The sequence below is a fragment of the Haliotis cracherodii genome, unplaced genomic scaffold (assembly GCF_022045235.1).
Source record: "Haliotis cracherodii isolate W230 unplaced genomic scaffold, xgHalCrac1.p SCAF_5, whole genome shotgun sequence".
NCBI classification, from domain to species: Eukaryota; Metazoa; Mollusca; class Gastropoda; order Lepetellida; family Haliotidae; genus Haliotis; species Haliotis cracherodii.
This window is the reverse complement of record NW_027266308.1, coordinates 5,975,788-5,993,183: the sequence shown is the minus strand read 5'-3', so window position 1 is coordinate 5,993,183 and position 17,396 is coordinate 5,975,788. Positions and strand designations below refer to the sequence as shown.

The 17,396-nt window shown below is 39.5% G+C and overlaps 1 protein-coding gene across 9 annotated transcripts in view; it reads left to right on the top strand.

The window, feature by feature from the left end:
* The window catches only part of LOC139444189 (mitogen-activated protein kinase kinase kinase kinase 5-like), a 106,408-nt gene that overhangs the window by 4,025 nt on the left and 84,987 nt on the right, over nucleotides 1–17,396 (top strand). For 5 of the 9 annotated variants that reach the window (XM_071225094.1, XM_071225093.1, XM_071225091.1 and 2 more), the window contains exons 2-14: nucleotides 323–380; nucleotides 1,427–1,517; nucleotides 2,998–3,062; nucleotides 5,271–5,374; nucleotides 6,654–6,696; nucleotides 8,293–8,365; nucleotides 8,844–8,975; nucleotides 9,366–9,428; nucleotides 10,683–10,764; nucleotides 11,792–11,902; nucleotides 12,926–13,007; nucleotides 13,745–13,770; nucleotides 15,544–15,606. In XM_071225094.1, the coding sequence (XP_071081195.1) occupies nucleotides 323–380; nucleotides 1,427–1,517; nucleotides 2,998–3,062; nucleotides 5,271–5,374; nucleotides 6,654–6,696; nucleotides 8,293–8,365; nucleotides 8,844–8,975; nucleotides 9,366–9,428; nucleotides 10,683–10,764; nucleotides 11,792–11,902; nucleotides 12,926–13,007; nucleotides 13,745–13,770; nucleotides 15,544–15,606 (993 nt within the window). The remainder of the gene's footprint in view (nucleotides 1–322; nucleotides 381–1,426; nucleotides 1,518–2,997; nucleotides 3,063–5,270; nucleotides 5,375–6,653; nucleotides 6,697–8,292; nucleotides 8,366–8,843; nucleotides 8,976–9,365; nucleotides 9,429–10,682; nucleotides 10,765–11,791; nucleotides 11,903–12,925; nucleotides 13,008–13,744; nucleotides 13,771–15,543; nucleotides 15,607–17,396) is intronic. The other 4 variants (XM_071225098.1, XM_071225096.1, XM_071225099.1 and 1 more) reach the window with 1 other exon arrangement.

The following is a 17,396-nucleotide window of genomic DNA, read 5'->3' as shown; positions in this document are numbered from 1 at the left end:
ATTAAATTTTGGAAAAATGTATCTGTCGTATATAAACAGTTCAGGCCGTCAGCATAAACCACAAAATTTATCTTTCAACTCTGTTTTTTCCACCAAAATAATATTCTAATAAGAGCCCCCTATTTCAAATTATGAGAGAGCCCTGGGCGTTTATTACGTCGAATACGGTATGTATGTGTCTGGTCAGCCACCTAACTACCCACCCTATTTTTGGAATTGATGGGCTGAAATCGGAAACACATGCGTTCTTGGTGGTGATGGGGAGCTTAGTTAATTCTGCGTGTCATTTCAGTATTCTCTTTTCTGTTTATGCTGTCACTAGGCCAAGAGTCTGGACACAGGATCGCTTGCCGCCATGAAAGTGATCAAGCTGGAGCCAGGTAATGTCAGGAATAAATGGTCAGCTCTTTCAAACATTTTCTGTGTTGACAATCATGACAATTGTCATTATGACAAAGCTGCGTCTTAGTTCATTTTCAAGGTAGCATATGCTTAGCTCAGCATGCTATGAATCAAAGCACATATTTTATCCCAGTTTTGTCTAGCTGTGAGTGAGTTGGGTTTAACATTGCTTTTAACAGTATTCAATTTATATCGCGGCATGTCAGCTTAATGTGGGAGGAAAGCCCGAAGTTATGCAGTTTTCAGACGTTTAGCACTTCGGTGGAACCAACAAGCACGGGTATAGTGCTGACAAACCTAGAAACATAATCGGGAGGAACCTGGATTCGAACCCATAATCATAGGTTTTTGGCGTGCCCAAGGGACGCAACTCTGCATAGCGAACAGCCTTAGACGACTGGGCCACCTGTGCCCCGAGTTGTGTTTAACATATCTATGGATGTTAGATAATGGACCTTTTAAGTCCAGAACCTGTTATTGTTGTGTCAATCTGGACACCTCCACTCGTTAAACTCAACTCATTTACTCACTCACTCACTTTCAAAATAGTATACAGCATGAATTTTATTAAATGATGTCAGTGTAGAATATGATTGGTTTGGTTGGTCTGTTGTTTAATGCCGCAATCAGCAATATGCCAGCTATATGACAGCGGTCTGTAAATAATCAAGTCTGGACCAGACAATCCAGTGATTAACATCATGAGCATCGATCCACGCAATTGGGATCAAAGACAAGCATCAACCAAGTCAGCAAGCCTGACCACCCGATCCTGTTAGTCGCCTCTTACGACAAACATAGTTGCCTTTTACGGCAAGAATGGGTTGCTGAAGACCTATTCAACCCCGGATCTTCACGGGCTGTGTAGAATATGAATCAGTCTGAGACACATGTGCATACATTTACTAAACAATGATAAACAAAATACACAAAGCCAGTTCTTCCTTGATAATAATGTTCATGAACAATGGAATGTTGGCATGGTTGTGGAATGTGTTAAATGTGTGTCTGATTTGTTTTGTAGGTGATGATTTTGCCATCATTCAACAGGAGATAATCATGATGAAAGACTGCAAGCATCCCAATATAGTGGCTTACTATGGCAGTTACATCAGGTAAGCAGAAAACAGGAGTTGCTTCCCTTAGCCCTGCCAGGATCCACTGACAGTGGGAAATCCAAGATTCATGTAGATTATGACCCTTGGTTTGTCAATGCCACTCCAATGGGCTTGTCTCACATAGTGAGTGATTTGGTTGACATTGATGTTTGTATCAGTAAACAGTCAAGTGAGGCCAGTGAACATGAACATAGTGAACTTAGATAAGTCAGGCCAGTGAGCATGAACATAGGGAACATGGTAAAGTCAGGCCAGTGAACATGAACATAGTGAGCTTGGTAAAGTCAGGCCAGTGAACATGAACATAGTGAACTTGGTAAAGTCAGGCCAGTAAACATGAACATAGTGAACATTGTAAAGTCAGGCCAGTGAACACAGTGAACATGGTAAATTAAAGTCAGGCCAGTGAACATGAACATAGTGAACTTGGTAAAGTCAGGCCAGTGAACATGAACATAGTGAGCTTGGTAAAGTCAGGCCAGTGAACATGAACATAGTGAACTTGGTAAAGTCAGGCCAGTAAACATGAACATAGTGAACATTGTAAAGTCAGGCCAGTGAACACAGTGATCATGGTAAATTAAAGTCAGGCCAGTGAACATGAACATAGTGAACTTGGTAAAGTCAGGCCAGTGAACATGAACATAGGGAACTTGGTAAAGTCAGGCCAGTAAACATGAACATAGTGAACTTGGTAAAGGCAGGCCAGTGAACATGAACATAGTGAACTTGGTAAAGTCAGGCCAGTGAACATGAACATAGGGAACTTGGTAAAGTCAGGCCAGTGAACATGAACATAGTAAACTTGGTAAAGTCAGGCCAGTAAACATGAACATAGTGAACTTGGTAAAGTCAGGCCAGTGGACATGAACATAGGGAACTTGGTAAAGTCAGGCCAGTGGACATGAATGTAGGGAACTTGGTAAAGTCAGGCCAGTGGACATGAATGTAGGGAACTTGGTAAAGTCAGGCCAGTGGACATGAATGTAGGGAACTTGGTAAAGTCAGGCCAGTGGACATGAACATAGGAAACTTGGTAAAGTCAGGCCAGTGAACATGAACATTGTGAACATGGTAAAGTTAAGTCAGGCCAGTGAACATGAACATTGTGAACTTTGTAAAGTCAGGCCAGTGAACATGAACATAGGGAACATGGTAAAGTCAGGCCAGTAAACATGAACATAGTGAACATGGTAAAGTCAGGCCAGTAAGCATGAACATAGTGAACATGGTAAAGTCAGGCCAGTGAACATGAACATAGTGAACTTGGTAAAGTCAGGCCAGTGAACAAAGTGAACATGGTAAAGCCAAGACGGTAAATATGATAAACACAGTAAACATGATAAATTATGCCTTTAAAGGTGATAAACAGAAAACATGGTAAAGTCTGGCTGATAATAGATTAATTATTATTTCTCTAATTATAATTTTTCATAACATTTCGTGTCTGTACTCAAATTGTTGTTCTTAATTGCAGGAGAGAGAAATTGTGGATTGCAATGGAATATTGTGGAGGAGGGTCCATGCAGGATATCTACCATGGTGAGTACCAGAGCATAGCACACTGCCACACTTAACATGCTTATTGATCACATCATTTCTCAGGATTTAATAGCAATACATATTCAATCTATTCTGAATTGTCTGAGGACATAATAGTTTGTGTAACCATGAAATCTCATTACTGCTAAGGTTGTGAGATATATAAAATGAAGTCTCATTACTGCTAAGGTTGTGAGATATATAAAATGAAGTCTCATTACTGCTAAGGTTGTGAGATATATAAAATGAAATCTCATTACTGCTAAGGTTGTGAGATATATAAAATAAAGTCTCATTACTGCTAAGGTTCTGAGATATAAAAAATGAAATCGCATTACTGCTAAGGTTGTGAGATATATAAAATGAAGTCTCATTACTGCTAAGGTTCTGAGATATAAAAAATGAAATCTCACTACTGCTAAGGTTCTGAGACCTGTAAGATGAAATCTCATTACTGCTAAGGTTGTGAGATATATAAAATGAAGTCTCATTACTGCTAAGGTTCTGAGATATAAAAAATGAAGTCTCATTACTGCTAAGGTTCTGAGATATAAAAAATGAAATCTCACTACTGCTAAGGTTCTGAGATATAAAAAACTGCTAAGGTTGTGAGACCTGTAAGATGAAATCTCATTACTGCTAAGGTTGTGAGATATAAAAAAATCACAGATACAAAAATGTTGGTTGGAACTAAATACATTAACAAAAGTTTGGGCCATAGCCAGTTCTGATTCGGCTGGAATGGAAATCAACCATTGTTTAAGTGGAGAGCGCTGTTTGGTTGTAATTACTGATTCTGTGGGTCCCCTGGTGTTATATCCAGGGTTGTTGTATTTAAAGCTGCAGGTGGCCTATTCTCTGTCTGGGACTGACAATAATTGAGGTTTCAACTGTTAGATAAATTAACTTCCTGGTGTTCTTAAGAACAAAAACACATGACTAATCTCATTTTTTTTATTTATCTGATCTGATTAACGTTTATTTCTGTCCACGATGGGATTGAATTACATGAATGAAACTCTGAACCCAGCTTAAAGTATCCTTACGACTGTGTTCACAGTTGTGTTTTCAGGAACGTTTTGCAAATGAATTGTATTATAAATCTTGCGATGACACTTCGTTCTTAAATTAACTTTTGAATGCTGGGGATACATGATTTCTAATATTTTCAATGGAATCTGACATGTATTTACTGTAACCCTACCCGTGACGATCCGGGGTAGAATAGGTCTTCAGCAGCGGTTCTTGTAAAAGGCGACTATGCTTGTCGTAAGCGCCGACTAACGGGATCGGGTTGTCAGGCTGACCTTGTTGAAGCATGTCATCGATCTCAATTGCGTAGATCGATGCTCGTGATGTCAATCACTGGATTGTCTGGTCCAGACTTGATTATTTACAGACCGCCATCATGAGTGCGGCGTAAAACAATAAACCAAACCATAAATACTGTAACCCATGGAGATTCTGGGTAGGAATGTAGGTCCCCAGAATCAGTTGTTTGGAAACAGTGGGTAGTGAAGTGAAAAATACACACTGTTATCAGGGAAATGTGCATTCTTAGTCCCTTGTTCTGAAAAAATGCCTGAATTACACACAAACCTTCAGATTCAGAAAATATTGGATTCCTGACAATATTTTAGATTCCCTGGAACATCATGGATTTCTAAAAACATACTGGATTCCTGACCAGCTGCTGACAATATTTTAGATTTCTAGAACATCTTTGATTCCTAAGAACGTATCAGCATTCTAACAATATTTTAGATCCCTGTAACATCGTTGATTTCTAACAACATATTGGATTCCTAACAATATTTTAGATTTCTAGAACATCGTGGATTTCTAAAAACATATTGGATTCCTGACAATATTTTAGATTTCTAGAACGTCGTGGATTTCTAAAAACATATTGGATTCCTGACAATATTTTAGATTTCTAGAACATCGTGGATTTCTAAAAACATATTGGATTCCTGACAATATTTAGGATTTCTAAAAACATATTTGAATTTTGACAATATTTTAGATCCCTGGAACATCGTGGATTTCTAAAAACATATTGGATTCCTGACAATACTTAGGATTTCTAAAAACATAGTGGATTTCTGACAATATTTTAGATCCCTGGAACATAATGGATTTCTAAGAACATATTGGATTCCTGACAGTAGTTTAGATTTCCAAGAACATTCCTCATTTCTCTTCCAGTGACTGGTCCCCTGGCTGAGCCACAGATAGCGTTTATATGCAGAGAAACACTGAAGGGGCTGAAGTACCTTCACAGTCGGGGCAAGATGCATAGAGACATCAAGGTGTGTACACAGGTCACGGACATGCGTGTCCACATAGTGCATACATCACATGTAGTGCTAAATACAAGGTTGCAACTCAAGGCCCTAAATGAAAATGTTAGTTTCTTGTAATCTGACAGATCCATCTCTTCTCCTGCAAACCTGAATTTTATATCACATTGTTCACTTGTTGTCTCTCTCTCTTTCTCTCTTCTCCCCCCCCCCCAAAAAAAAAATATGAAGAATTACAGTTTTTAGAGAACATCCTTATTTCCTAGTTTTAAGCTTGGTTATTCTATGTAAGTCATTGGCATTTTATAAAGAAATATGAAAAACATTTATGAACTGGCAACAAAAATTCAGTCCGTTGTTCAGATGACATGATGGAAACAATTTGTGATAACTTGTTCATTGAGGACTGTTTAAATGCACATATGCAAATTTGAAAGTTATTGAATTTAATTTTTCTACCTGTTACTTTTTTCCACCTACTGCCCCATCTAGATGTCTGTACATGCTGTAGACATGGGTAGAACTGGTATGTTTCATAATAGCATATCTTCAAAATGGCTTTGAAATACGAATAGAATCCTTGAACCGATGAAAACTTTCAAACAACCTTTGCATAGGCAGGATAGGGATCTTTAATAGTTAGTTAACTTAAGTTCCAGAAACTCTTATCATCTCTTAACAGGCTATAGACAATAGGGCAGGGACGAGTCCAAATTTAGTACCTGGGTACCCATCCCCCTATTACCCAACCCTACCAGGATACCCGCTGTAGATATCTAGAGATATCATGTGTAAAGCGATCTGGTCATGCATACACTAAAGTTAACTGCATGAAGTTTTATCTTTATTCAAACATATAACAGTCAGAAGGAATGGGTGCATAGTCAGAAAGAAATGGGAACATTAGTCACTTGCAGTGTAACCATAGAGTTTTAGATAATTTTTGTCATTAAACAATATACCACGTGACGGGTCTGGGGAGTCCTGTGGGTACCTGTGTCTTACTCAGTACCTACACGACCTGACTACCCGAGTTACCCGTCCCAGCCCTAATAGACAACACCTTATTATTCGTGTTATGATGATAGTATGATACTACTCAAAACAAATTAAGGACTGCTGAGTCATCATTTTACTCTATTTAGTCTGTGGTTGCATGCCAGATTAACTATAGTAATATGAAAGAATTGCGTGGTCCTTAACTTTTTATGAGTAGTATATTTTCATGATCTTAGAATGGTGTTGCATTGAATGAAGTGATGAACTGTTCAACAACTCTGTGTTTCAGGGTGCTAATATTTTACTAACAGATGAAGGAGATGTCAAACTGGGTAAGTGTTCGGGAAATCAGTCAGAAGTCATGCTGAAATTTGATTGTTATGTGATTTATTCATTATTTTCATATACACACTCTGGTGCAGTGTTTACTTAGCATAACACCACTGCCACAGGCTAATTTGCATATCATGCGACTGGACTTTCCTCCTGTTTGTAAACAAATATGCTTATTCTGAAATCAGAACAGGTTAGCCTGATGCAAGTATTTTGGGGCACTTTACATACTGTTTTGCATTATTATATAGATATGCTACTACAACTGCGACAGTGAGGTGCATGACAATATATATTTATACTTTAAAGTGACCGTATCACTAGCTCTTCATAGGGCTTTGATGACAACACGTGGAACGGTACAACCAATGTAAAGAACGGATAAATACGCAAATGGAAATAGTTTTTCAAACTTTAGGATATTTTTTGAACATGCTGAATGCAAGTTAACCATTCTATGACATATGTTTATCTAGATGTGTAGACTTGTCAAACATTAACAGATGAAAAACATATGCAATGGACTGTTTAAGATATGTCGATTCGTCACATGGCGCTGGCCTGTGGCAGAGGTACTAGGCTCGTCGCATGGAACTCTGGGTAGGAGAGTGGTTCCTATATTCCAATATAATGTTTATTGTAATTTAACATGATTCTTCATCGCATGCAGTAGAAGTTTCCTCATTTTGTCCCTGCACAAGAGTGAGTGAGTAGGGTTTAACGCCGCTTTGAACAGTATTCCTTTTATGTCACGGTATGTCAGGTTGATGTGGGACCGCCTCCGTGGTCCAGTGGTAGAGCGTCCGCCTGGAGAGCGGAAGGTCCGGGGTTCGATCCCCGGCCGCGTCATATCAAAAGACGTTAAAAGATGGTACTTGTTGTTACCCTGTCTGGCGCTCGTCATGAAGGGTTTAAAGAAAGGACTGGTCGGCTCGGAGTCAGTATACTGTGTCTGAGTGGGGTATTCATGTTAAACTGCGGCATGGTATCTCAGTGGGCCAGCACTCTAAACTGGCATCAGTCCGGACTAGTACAAGCAGCCACACACACGTGCATGCACGTCGCTATATAAGTGCAATAATCTTGGACGCGACGTTAAACCCAATTTCACCTCACCTTGATGTGGGATTTGGTTTGGTTTGGTTTGTTGATAGCGCTGCACTCAGCAATATTCCAGCCATATGACGACGGTCTGTAAATAATCAAATTTGTACCAGACAATCCAGTGATTAATATCATTAGCATTGATCCTAGCATATTGGGGTCGATGACATGCATCAACCAAGTCAGCGAGCCTGACCACCAGATCTCATTAGTCGCCTCTTACGACAAGCACAGTCGCCTTTTTTACGTCAAGCATGGGTTGCTGAAGACCTATTCTACCCCGGATCTTCACGGGTGTTGATGTGGCAGGAAAGCCCGAAATGATTCAGGTCTGATACCGACTTCAGTCATCTCTTAAAAACAGTCATGAGTCTCTGGGTATCTATTCTTCCTGGGAATCCCCACAAGGTGGAGATCAGCGTAGCCTGGAAGAAGTATCAAGTACTTCAGAAAGTGGGGACTTTGATTGAGAGAACAACATTGTGTTTCAGCTGACTTTGGTGTGTCGGCCCAGATTACTGCCACAATGTGTAAAAGAAAATCTTTCATTGGGACACCTTACTGGTGAGTTTCCTATATCTGAGTTGTGGACATGAATATAATTTATCACAGGACACTAATCAAGTTCTGTTCTGGTAAAATAGAACAGTTTTAGAGATGTGGCTTCCATTTTGTTCCCAAATACCACAGAAAACATACCTTATTGTGTATTATCTATGAAATACGGGGCAAACTAAAGGAATTGTTGCTACAAGTAATTTTGTATTGGAAATATTGATATTGATGTGAAAAAGAATCATTATGCATGTCTGAGTGGGGTTTCCTTGTTAAAACTGTGTCATGCTACCTTCGTGGGCTACCAAATGTGAACTGGCTAGTCCAGACTAATACATGCAGCCACACATACATGTGTGCGTCCACGTTGCTATGTAAGTGTAGTAATCTTGAACGTGACATTAAAGCTTGTTTCACGTTACCTCACTAAGAAGCTTGATACTGGTGTGTATACTGACTCTGTGTGTGTGTGTGTGTGTGTGTGCAGGATGGCCCCAGAGGTTGCTGCTGTGGAGAGGAAGGGGGGTTACAACCAGCAGTGTGACATCTGGGCCGTGGGCATCACTGCCATTGAGTTTGCCGAGTTGCAGCCTCCAATGTTTGATCTTCATCCCATGAGGTATGTAGTCCTGTAGTTGTAGGACCATCGAGCGACAAGAAATTATTTAATAAGACTTTCTACCAACTTATTAAAATATGTCATCTGTTTTCCAGTTTATCAAATTACTGTTAGGTTAAATGGCTTATTAGGTCTATAGCATATTTTGTGGTGCCCTTGTGTATGTATCATGTTCAAATTTATATAAAAAAATTGTTTTGTTTTTTATTTCATTTTTTCTATATCATGTTCAAATTTATAGCATTTTTTTTTTTTCCATTCTCTCTCTCTCTCTCTCTCTCTCTCTCTCTCTCTCTCTCTCTCTCTCTCCGCTTTTCCTCCCTTTGTTGTTTTCTGTTGGTAATCAGATATTGAAAGTGAAGGCATTGAATGTATCTCTTTTCATTCCAGGGCATTGTTTTTGATGTCAAAAAGTGGCTTTAAACCTCCCCAGCTCAAAGATAAAAACAAATGGTGGGTATGATAATATGAAACTGTACTTTGTATTAGCCTCAGTCTCTTATCTGTAGTCATCATCAAAATCAGCTAGTCTAGTTTTTCCTTGTGCTACCAGGATACGTGAATGTATTGAATTAGAGCTGAGAGTACAGTCAGTCATAGATTAATCATTTGGGCTGTGGGGTAGCCTAGCGGCTAAAGCAGGGGTTTATGTAGAGGCCAATATTCGGCCCTTAGTCTGCAGCAAATGTCTGTAAAAATTCCCAACTTGGAATGAAGATTTTTCCTGTTCATGCAATCATGTTAGTATAAATGATATAGTTTTAACTAATATTATGGCTTTGTAGAGGTTTCTGATTATACCCCCGTTTACGAAGTAAAATTACTTCTTTCTTGTATTACACTGTATGGCGATAAACCTTCAGTTGCTGGCGACCTATTGTCTGTTTTAATAATGTGATTTTATGTATAGTAATATCCATTTTTTGATTCCATACTAGTTTAAAATATATTTCTGTGATAAGTCTGGTTATTTTACTGTCCTTCGTTGGCAGGTTTTTATGTAAGTCCCAATTTATTTATTATGTTTGACCCTTAATAGTCACGATATGGCTGAAATATTGCTGATGTGACTTCAAATTTTAACTCACTCACTCATTATATTTCAATGATAACAGGACCAACATGAACATGAAAAAGGTCATTATTTCATTGGATGCGATGTTGAAATACCTCAGAATTAAAAAAAATAAGGACTATAAAAACGATAAAAAAATATCCCAATTTTGCACAAAAAAATAATGTTTTCCAAATAAGCCTGCATAGGGCACTAAGGTGGCCCAGTCGTCTAAGGCGCCGCGATTCGCTGTGCAGAGTTGCGTCCCTTTGGCACGCCAGAAACCTATGATTGTGGGTTCGAATCCCGGTTCGCCCTGATTATGTTTCTAGGTTAGTCAGCACCATACCGGTGCTCGTGGGTTTCACCGAAGTGGTAAACGTCTGAGACCTGCATCACTTCGGGCTTTCCTCCAACATTAAGCTGACACGCTGCGATATAACTGGAATATTGTTAAAAGCGGCGTTAAACCCAACTCACTCACTCACTCACTCACTACTCTTGTAAGTAATGTTTTGAGAATGCCAAGTTATGTATAGTTATTTTTACAGGTTCCAGATGCTGATTGAAATTCCTCTTTCATTTTACTGTCCAAAAACTACCAGTACACTACATATTCTCTTCCCACTCATTGGCTACTCTGTTGTTCACAGGACCACAGTCTTTCAACATTTTGTCAAAGTTACACTGACTAAGAATCCAAAGAAGAGGCCCCCAGCTGATAAGTTGTTAGAGGTATGTCTTTGTATGTCCCTGTATGTCCCTGTATGTCCCAGTGCATCAATAGATGTGTGTCACTGTATGTCTCTGTATCTCACTATATATAACTGTATGTGTCCACATCAATGTATGTATGTTTGCCTTTGTATGTCTCTGTATGCCCTTGTGTCACTACATCTGTATGTAACTATATGTCTCTGTATGTCACTATATATGTCTCTGTATATCACTATATATCTCTGTATGTCACTATATATCTCTATGTCTCTGTATGCCACTATGTCTCTGTATGTCACTATATATCTGTATGTCTCTGTATGCCCTTGTGTCACTACATCTGTATGTCACTATCTATCTGTGTCTCTGTATGTCACTATATATCTCTATGTTTCTGTATGTCACTATATATCTCTATGTCTCTGTATGTCACTGTATGTCACTATATATGTCTGTATGTCACTATATGTCTCTGTATGTCACTATATATCTGTATGTCTCTGTATACCCTTGTGTCACTACACATCTGTATGTCACTATCTATCTGTGTCTCTGTATGTCACTATATATCACTGTCTCTGTATGAGTCACTCACTATATATATCTCTGTCTCTGTAGGTCACTATATATATCTCTGTCTCTGTAGGTCACTATATATATCTGTATGTCCATATGTCACTACATTTGTATGTCACTATGTATCTCTGTATGAAACTGTATGCCTCTATTTTTGTCTCTATGTGTTTTAGCATCATCTTTATCCCATGTTGTCAATGGTATTATGACAGCCATTTTGAAACATGACTTTTGAGGTGCATGTAAAACTCTGATTATTATGTTGTAGTTCATGTTCAATAGTAGTGTGTTAGACTGTCAAGCTAATTGTTGATCGTTGCATTCATGCATCAGAATTACATTTTATTAGCTAACCACATATATTTGCATATTCTGGTTATCCTGAAAAGAGTGTTCCACAAGAAAACAGGTGGGAGACTTTGTGCCTTGATGTGTTACTTCTGACCGTGTCAATCTGTTACATTTGCAGCATCCTTTCCTGCAGCTTGATATAAGTAGGCGCTTGATAAAAGAGTTGTTGGAGAAGTCACGGAACCCTACTACAAACAACCATTATGAGATGTCTGAAGATGATGATGGGGTAAGAGTGATGGGCATAAACAGTGACCTGCTCACTAACTAGAATGGCATTTGTGAATGTTTTAAGAACAGTATTGCAGTTGGATTGCAATATTGTTATTGTTGCAGCATTTCACTGCTGGGGTGGGGGCACGGGTGGCCCAGTCGTCTAAGGTGCCGCGATTCGCTGTGCAGAGTTGCGTCCCTTGGGCACGCCAGAAACCTATGATTGTGGGTTCGAATCCCGGTTCGCCCCGATTATGTTTCTAGGTTTGTCAGCACCATACCCGTGCTCGTGGGTTTCACCGAAGTGGTAAACGTCTGAGACCTGCATCACTTCGAGATTTCCTCCCACATTAAGCTGACACGCCGCGATGTAACTGGAATACTGTTAAAAGTGGCGTTAAACCCAACTCACTCACTCACTGACTCACTGAGTATAAAGACTTCTTCCTTTTTTATGAGTGTTTTCTGAATGGATGGCTTCATTGATAGCATGTCAGTGTACCCTGATGGCATGTACACTTGCTCTTTATATCAATAACTGGTTTCTCAGGCCCAGCGAAATCATTTACTGGCGTGATATGGCCGGAATATGGCCTATTTGGGTCAAAATTGAAATATGGAAAAGACACACACAAAAAATTGTTGTAACGGAAAAAAGATTCGTTATAAAATATAAAAAGATTCATTATTGCAAAAATAATTTCGTTATTACGGAAATAATTCAGTTATTACGGAATTCGGAAAAAGATTCGTTATTATGAAAAAAAAATTGTTATTACGAAATTATTTCTGGATTAATGAATCTTTTTCCATTATAATGATTTATTTTCATAATAACGAATCTATTTTCCATTATAACAAGTTTCTTTTCGTGTCTTTTCCATATTTCAATTTTGACCCCAATAGGCTTTTGTAGCTAAGTGAGATGTGGAACAATAAGCACCAAACAACATTGTTATTAAGTCCCTAGACACAACCCATGGACAGTACATGTGTGACACCAAGTAGATACTCAAGTCTGTTGCCTGTCTATTTCCAGTTCCTGCAGGATGCACCAAGGAGGATATCGTCCAAGAAAACTGCCCGCCAAAGTCAAGCTACAAACAGTATCGAATTGAAAGGTGAGCTCGCAAGGCAATATGTTTCTATCTCAAGTCACTTACCAGCTCACCCATGAAGATCTTGATTAGAATTGGTCTTCAGCAACCTTTGCTTGTCGTAAGAGGCGAATAACGGGATCGGGTGGTCAGGCTTGCTGACTGGTTGATGCATGTCATTTGTGTAGACAGATGCTCATGATGTCAATCACTGGTCCAGACTCGATTAATTACAGACTGGATTTATAATTGTGTTCGGTAGGCTGAGCATGTACTGTAGGGTTGGTCATCTACCCCCTACTACCTCTGTTTTACCGCTGATTGTCTATAATGCTTATCAATTATTTGGACCCCTAGGGTAGCATTGTAGTGATTGTAAGGGGACATGGGTGACCCAGTCGTCTGAGGCGCCGTGATTCGATGTGCAGAGTTGCTTCCCTTGGGCACGCCAGAAAACTATGATAGTGGGTTCGAATCCCGATTCGCCCCTATTATGTTTCTAGGTTTGTCAGCACCATACCTGAGCTCGTGGGTTTCACCGATGTGGTAAATGTCTGAGACCTGCATCACTTCGGGCTTTCCTCCCACATTAAGCTGACACGCCGTGATATAACTGGAATACTGTTAAAAGCGGCGTAAAACCAAACTCACTCATCACTGTAGTGTATTCATAGGCCTCAACATGGCATCATATAAAATAAATGGGTTAAATAGATGTATATTTTATCCAATTGTTAATCATGTCCTTATGTTTCTTTCAGTAAATTTGAATTTTGATTCACCGAAGGTATGTACTTTATCGCTTTCCAATTTCAAGTTTGGTAAATAACAAAGATAAGATTGATCTTTTGGGACATGATAAAGTCTGCAGCATGAGTGTGTTGAACTGATTGAAGCATGATGCAGTGACAGGAATGCTCTGGACAAATAGAACAGTTCATGAAGGAATGGTGATTGTAGTACCAAGGGTAGAATGGTAGTTCCATGAGATTGGTAGTTCCATGAGATTGGTAGTTCCATGTATGTTTCATTCTCAATCTCATTAAAATCAGATCTAAGTTCAAGCTGCTGCTAAACAAAGATCTGAGGACATCCAATTATGGGTCACGTCAGAACGACCGATCGGCAAACTTTTACCGATCACTGAAATGACTAACAAGACGTCGACATCAGCCAATTAGAAAGCAGCTTTCTCGAACTTTACGGCACTCGTTTCAACCTGGCAAGTTCCATTTCAGAATACGCTTGAAAAATATGTTGGCATAGTTCTCGATTAAAATTTTGAAAACTGAACAAACGAACATTCCGGAAAGTGTAATATATGGTTGAGATTGTATGACAGTTATTCCCATGTACTGCGCAACGCCTCCTCCGTTCAAATGTTTGACCCACGGAAGCGAGAGACAGACCATAATTTTGACGGAATCAGTCGTACAAGCCATAACTGTCATTCGGAATAACCCATGTTAAGGAAAGGTTTTCGAGGTTGCATGATCAGAAAACATATTCTGATTGTCACATTCATGATCTCGTAAGCAACGCTTTGATTGGTTGGATGAAAGGTTGTTCTGACGTGACCCGTAATGGGATGTCCTAAGATCTTTGTTTTGCGACAGCGAGAACTAAGATCTGATTTTAATGAGATTGGTTTCATACTTAAATTAACCACCATGATGTTGACACTTTTTGTCTATTATTGTTATTAGACATATTCAGACACTATTTAAGAGCAATGGAAAAAATTAAATCAGTTTTCATCCTTTTGTAAAGATATTCAAGATAGATAAAGGACAGTTAACTCATATCAATTCTTGGTAATATTTTATAAGTTCAGTTATGGAAAGAAGTCTGTGCATGCAGCATGAAACTATGAAATGAGTTTGTAACAGTGTTACCTTTGGCTAAACCTAACAGCAAACAACTTGTGAATGTGAAGAGTTGCATCCCTTGGTAATGCCAGGATCTGCTAACCATAGGTTTGGATCAAAGATTTGCCCTGATTATGATCCTTGGTTATTATCTGATTCCGTGTGAAAGAGAGATAGTGGTGATTGTCTTAGAGTTTAGTCTTAATGATGATTGTGTAGCCAGATACATAAACACAATAACATAAGCTAAGGTGCACCTACGGGATGTCTTGCTACACTAGTCTGATATCCTTTAGCTACACCAATTAAAGCCAAAGTTTTTTTTTTGGTTCACAGATTATTTTGTGAAAAACCCTGGTCGTTAGGTGGGGAAATTTTTAAATTTTTTAAAAAGTAATTTCAGATTATTGTTTTGTTATTCAAAAAGTGAATATGCCCTGCAGGCTTGCAGTTGAAGCTAATGTTTTCACAAGTATTTTGGGTGAACACATCACATACATATTTGAAATGATTTTCTTAGTGCATTTCAGATCTTTTTTGAAGTTTTTGTTATTTTATGACCACCAGAATCAAAAACCAAAAAGTGTCCCCTTTTTTTATCTTAATAACTGCAAGTGTGTGATGATTGAATCAGAACAGTGACAGCATTTGTGATTCATCGCTGTGTTGAACTAACATTGCACGTGTTGCAGGGTGCAGAAGCCTTTGATTACGAGTTTGCCCAAGGCTGGGACATGAGCAGAGACCGTACACATGTAATGCTGTTTGGACTCTGTTGCTATTTTATCTAGATATGGTCACACTTACACACTTATGCATGAGAAGCAGACTGCTAGCCCAGCCCTTGTGGGTGTTCTGTTGCTGGGGTTGTGTCTAGTGCAGTTTGTTGCTTGAACTGTTTGTAGGAACTAGTGTAGATTTTTCTGTCAGTAGAATCCCCTTAACCATGTTAACCCTTGCTGGAAGGATCATTGTTGTATGGGGTCCATCCTGTCCTAGACAACTGTGACCCCTTCAGCCTAACTCCTGTACTTCCCTTGCTCATGTTTCTAGGTCTTGTCTTGGGGAAAATGTAGACTTTAAAAGGGTCTTTGGCATTGTCCTTATAAATAATGATAGACAATATAACTAATATCCAGGATCCAAGGACACTGATATCTTGAGTCTTTGAAAATATCTATATTTTAACTCATCCTATCTCACACTATGCATTTCTTCTTTCTTGTTTCGATCCTTATGTTGAAACAAAGTTGCCAGCTTCCAAAAATTCACACGAACACATCCCAGCATCACCATGGCCACCACCCAAACAAATGGGTCACACACCGTAATTCCATATAGTAGGATAGGGTACCACCTCCTTGGTATATAACACCTACGCTACTAATGAAGAAGACGGGAACAGACCAAGACAAATGCCTAGCCTCCTCAAATTGCAGACATACGTTTTCCTTGGCAGACCCTAAGGACTGTCATGGCCTTTATTCAAAGGATTGTAGATGTTCCCAGTGTCCTCACCTCTTGGAGGAAGCCTTTCGTATTTACCTACACAAATGCCATAGCGTAATATTGATCGGGAGACTAAATCTAAGATGCAGGACACGGGCCTACCTCTGCTAAGAAGCCCAAACGTGTTAACAAGTTTGCTGTCTCCCACACTTAAGGGATCGACACTCTAGATCTGAGCATGAACGTTCCTGAGATCAACGTATTAGGGATTGCTGCCCGCACGACTGATCGATCTCACAGCAGAACTACTAATAAGTCACAGACCACGCCAGGGCGATTTTTGCTATTAAAGTTCCAGTCATGATATCACCTCCGGCGTCTACCATTCCTCCTTGTCAGCTGAAGATGATGGCATCCTTCTCACCATCTCACATCCAGCCGATGTCCCTAGTGCGTCTGTGTCCATGCCTACATTGATGCAACGAGAAGCCTCAGACGTCCACACGGTTCTCTCAAAGGATGGCTTGTCCAAGTCAGCTTTGACAGCTCCTACTGTCGACCCTCCTAGCGTTCCCTGATCCTGAGGTCTGCTGATCGACCTCGCAATGGAGCTACAGATTCATCACAGACCACCCTTGCTCGACATGACGATCGCCATCATTCGGAGGAGGATTCCTATACTATGCTACTACCCATATCCCTCTCTTGGCCGTTTAGTAGATCAATATCGATACTAATCTTCTAGGCCCGTTAAGATCCGGGGTAGAATAGGTCTTTAGCAACCCATGCTTGTCGTAAAAGGTGACTATGCTTGTCGTAAGAGGCGACTAATGGAATTGTGTGGTCAGGCTTGCTGACTTGGTTGATGCATGTCATCGATCCCAATTGCATGGATCAAGGCTCATGATGTCAATCACTGGATTGTCTGGTCCACACTCGATTATTTACAGACTGCCGTCATATAGCTGGAATATTGCTGAGTGTGGCGTTAAAAAACAAACAAAACAAACCAAACCAAACCAAACCAAACCACTCATTCACTCCGGATCAAACATGCATCACTGACGTCACAATGTGCACAATCCCCAGATTAAAA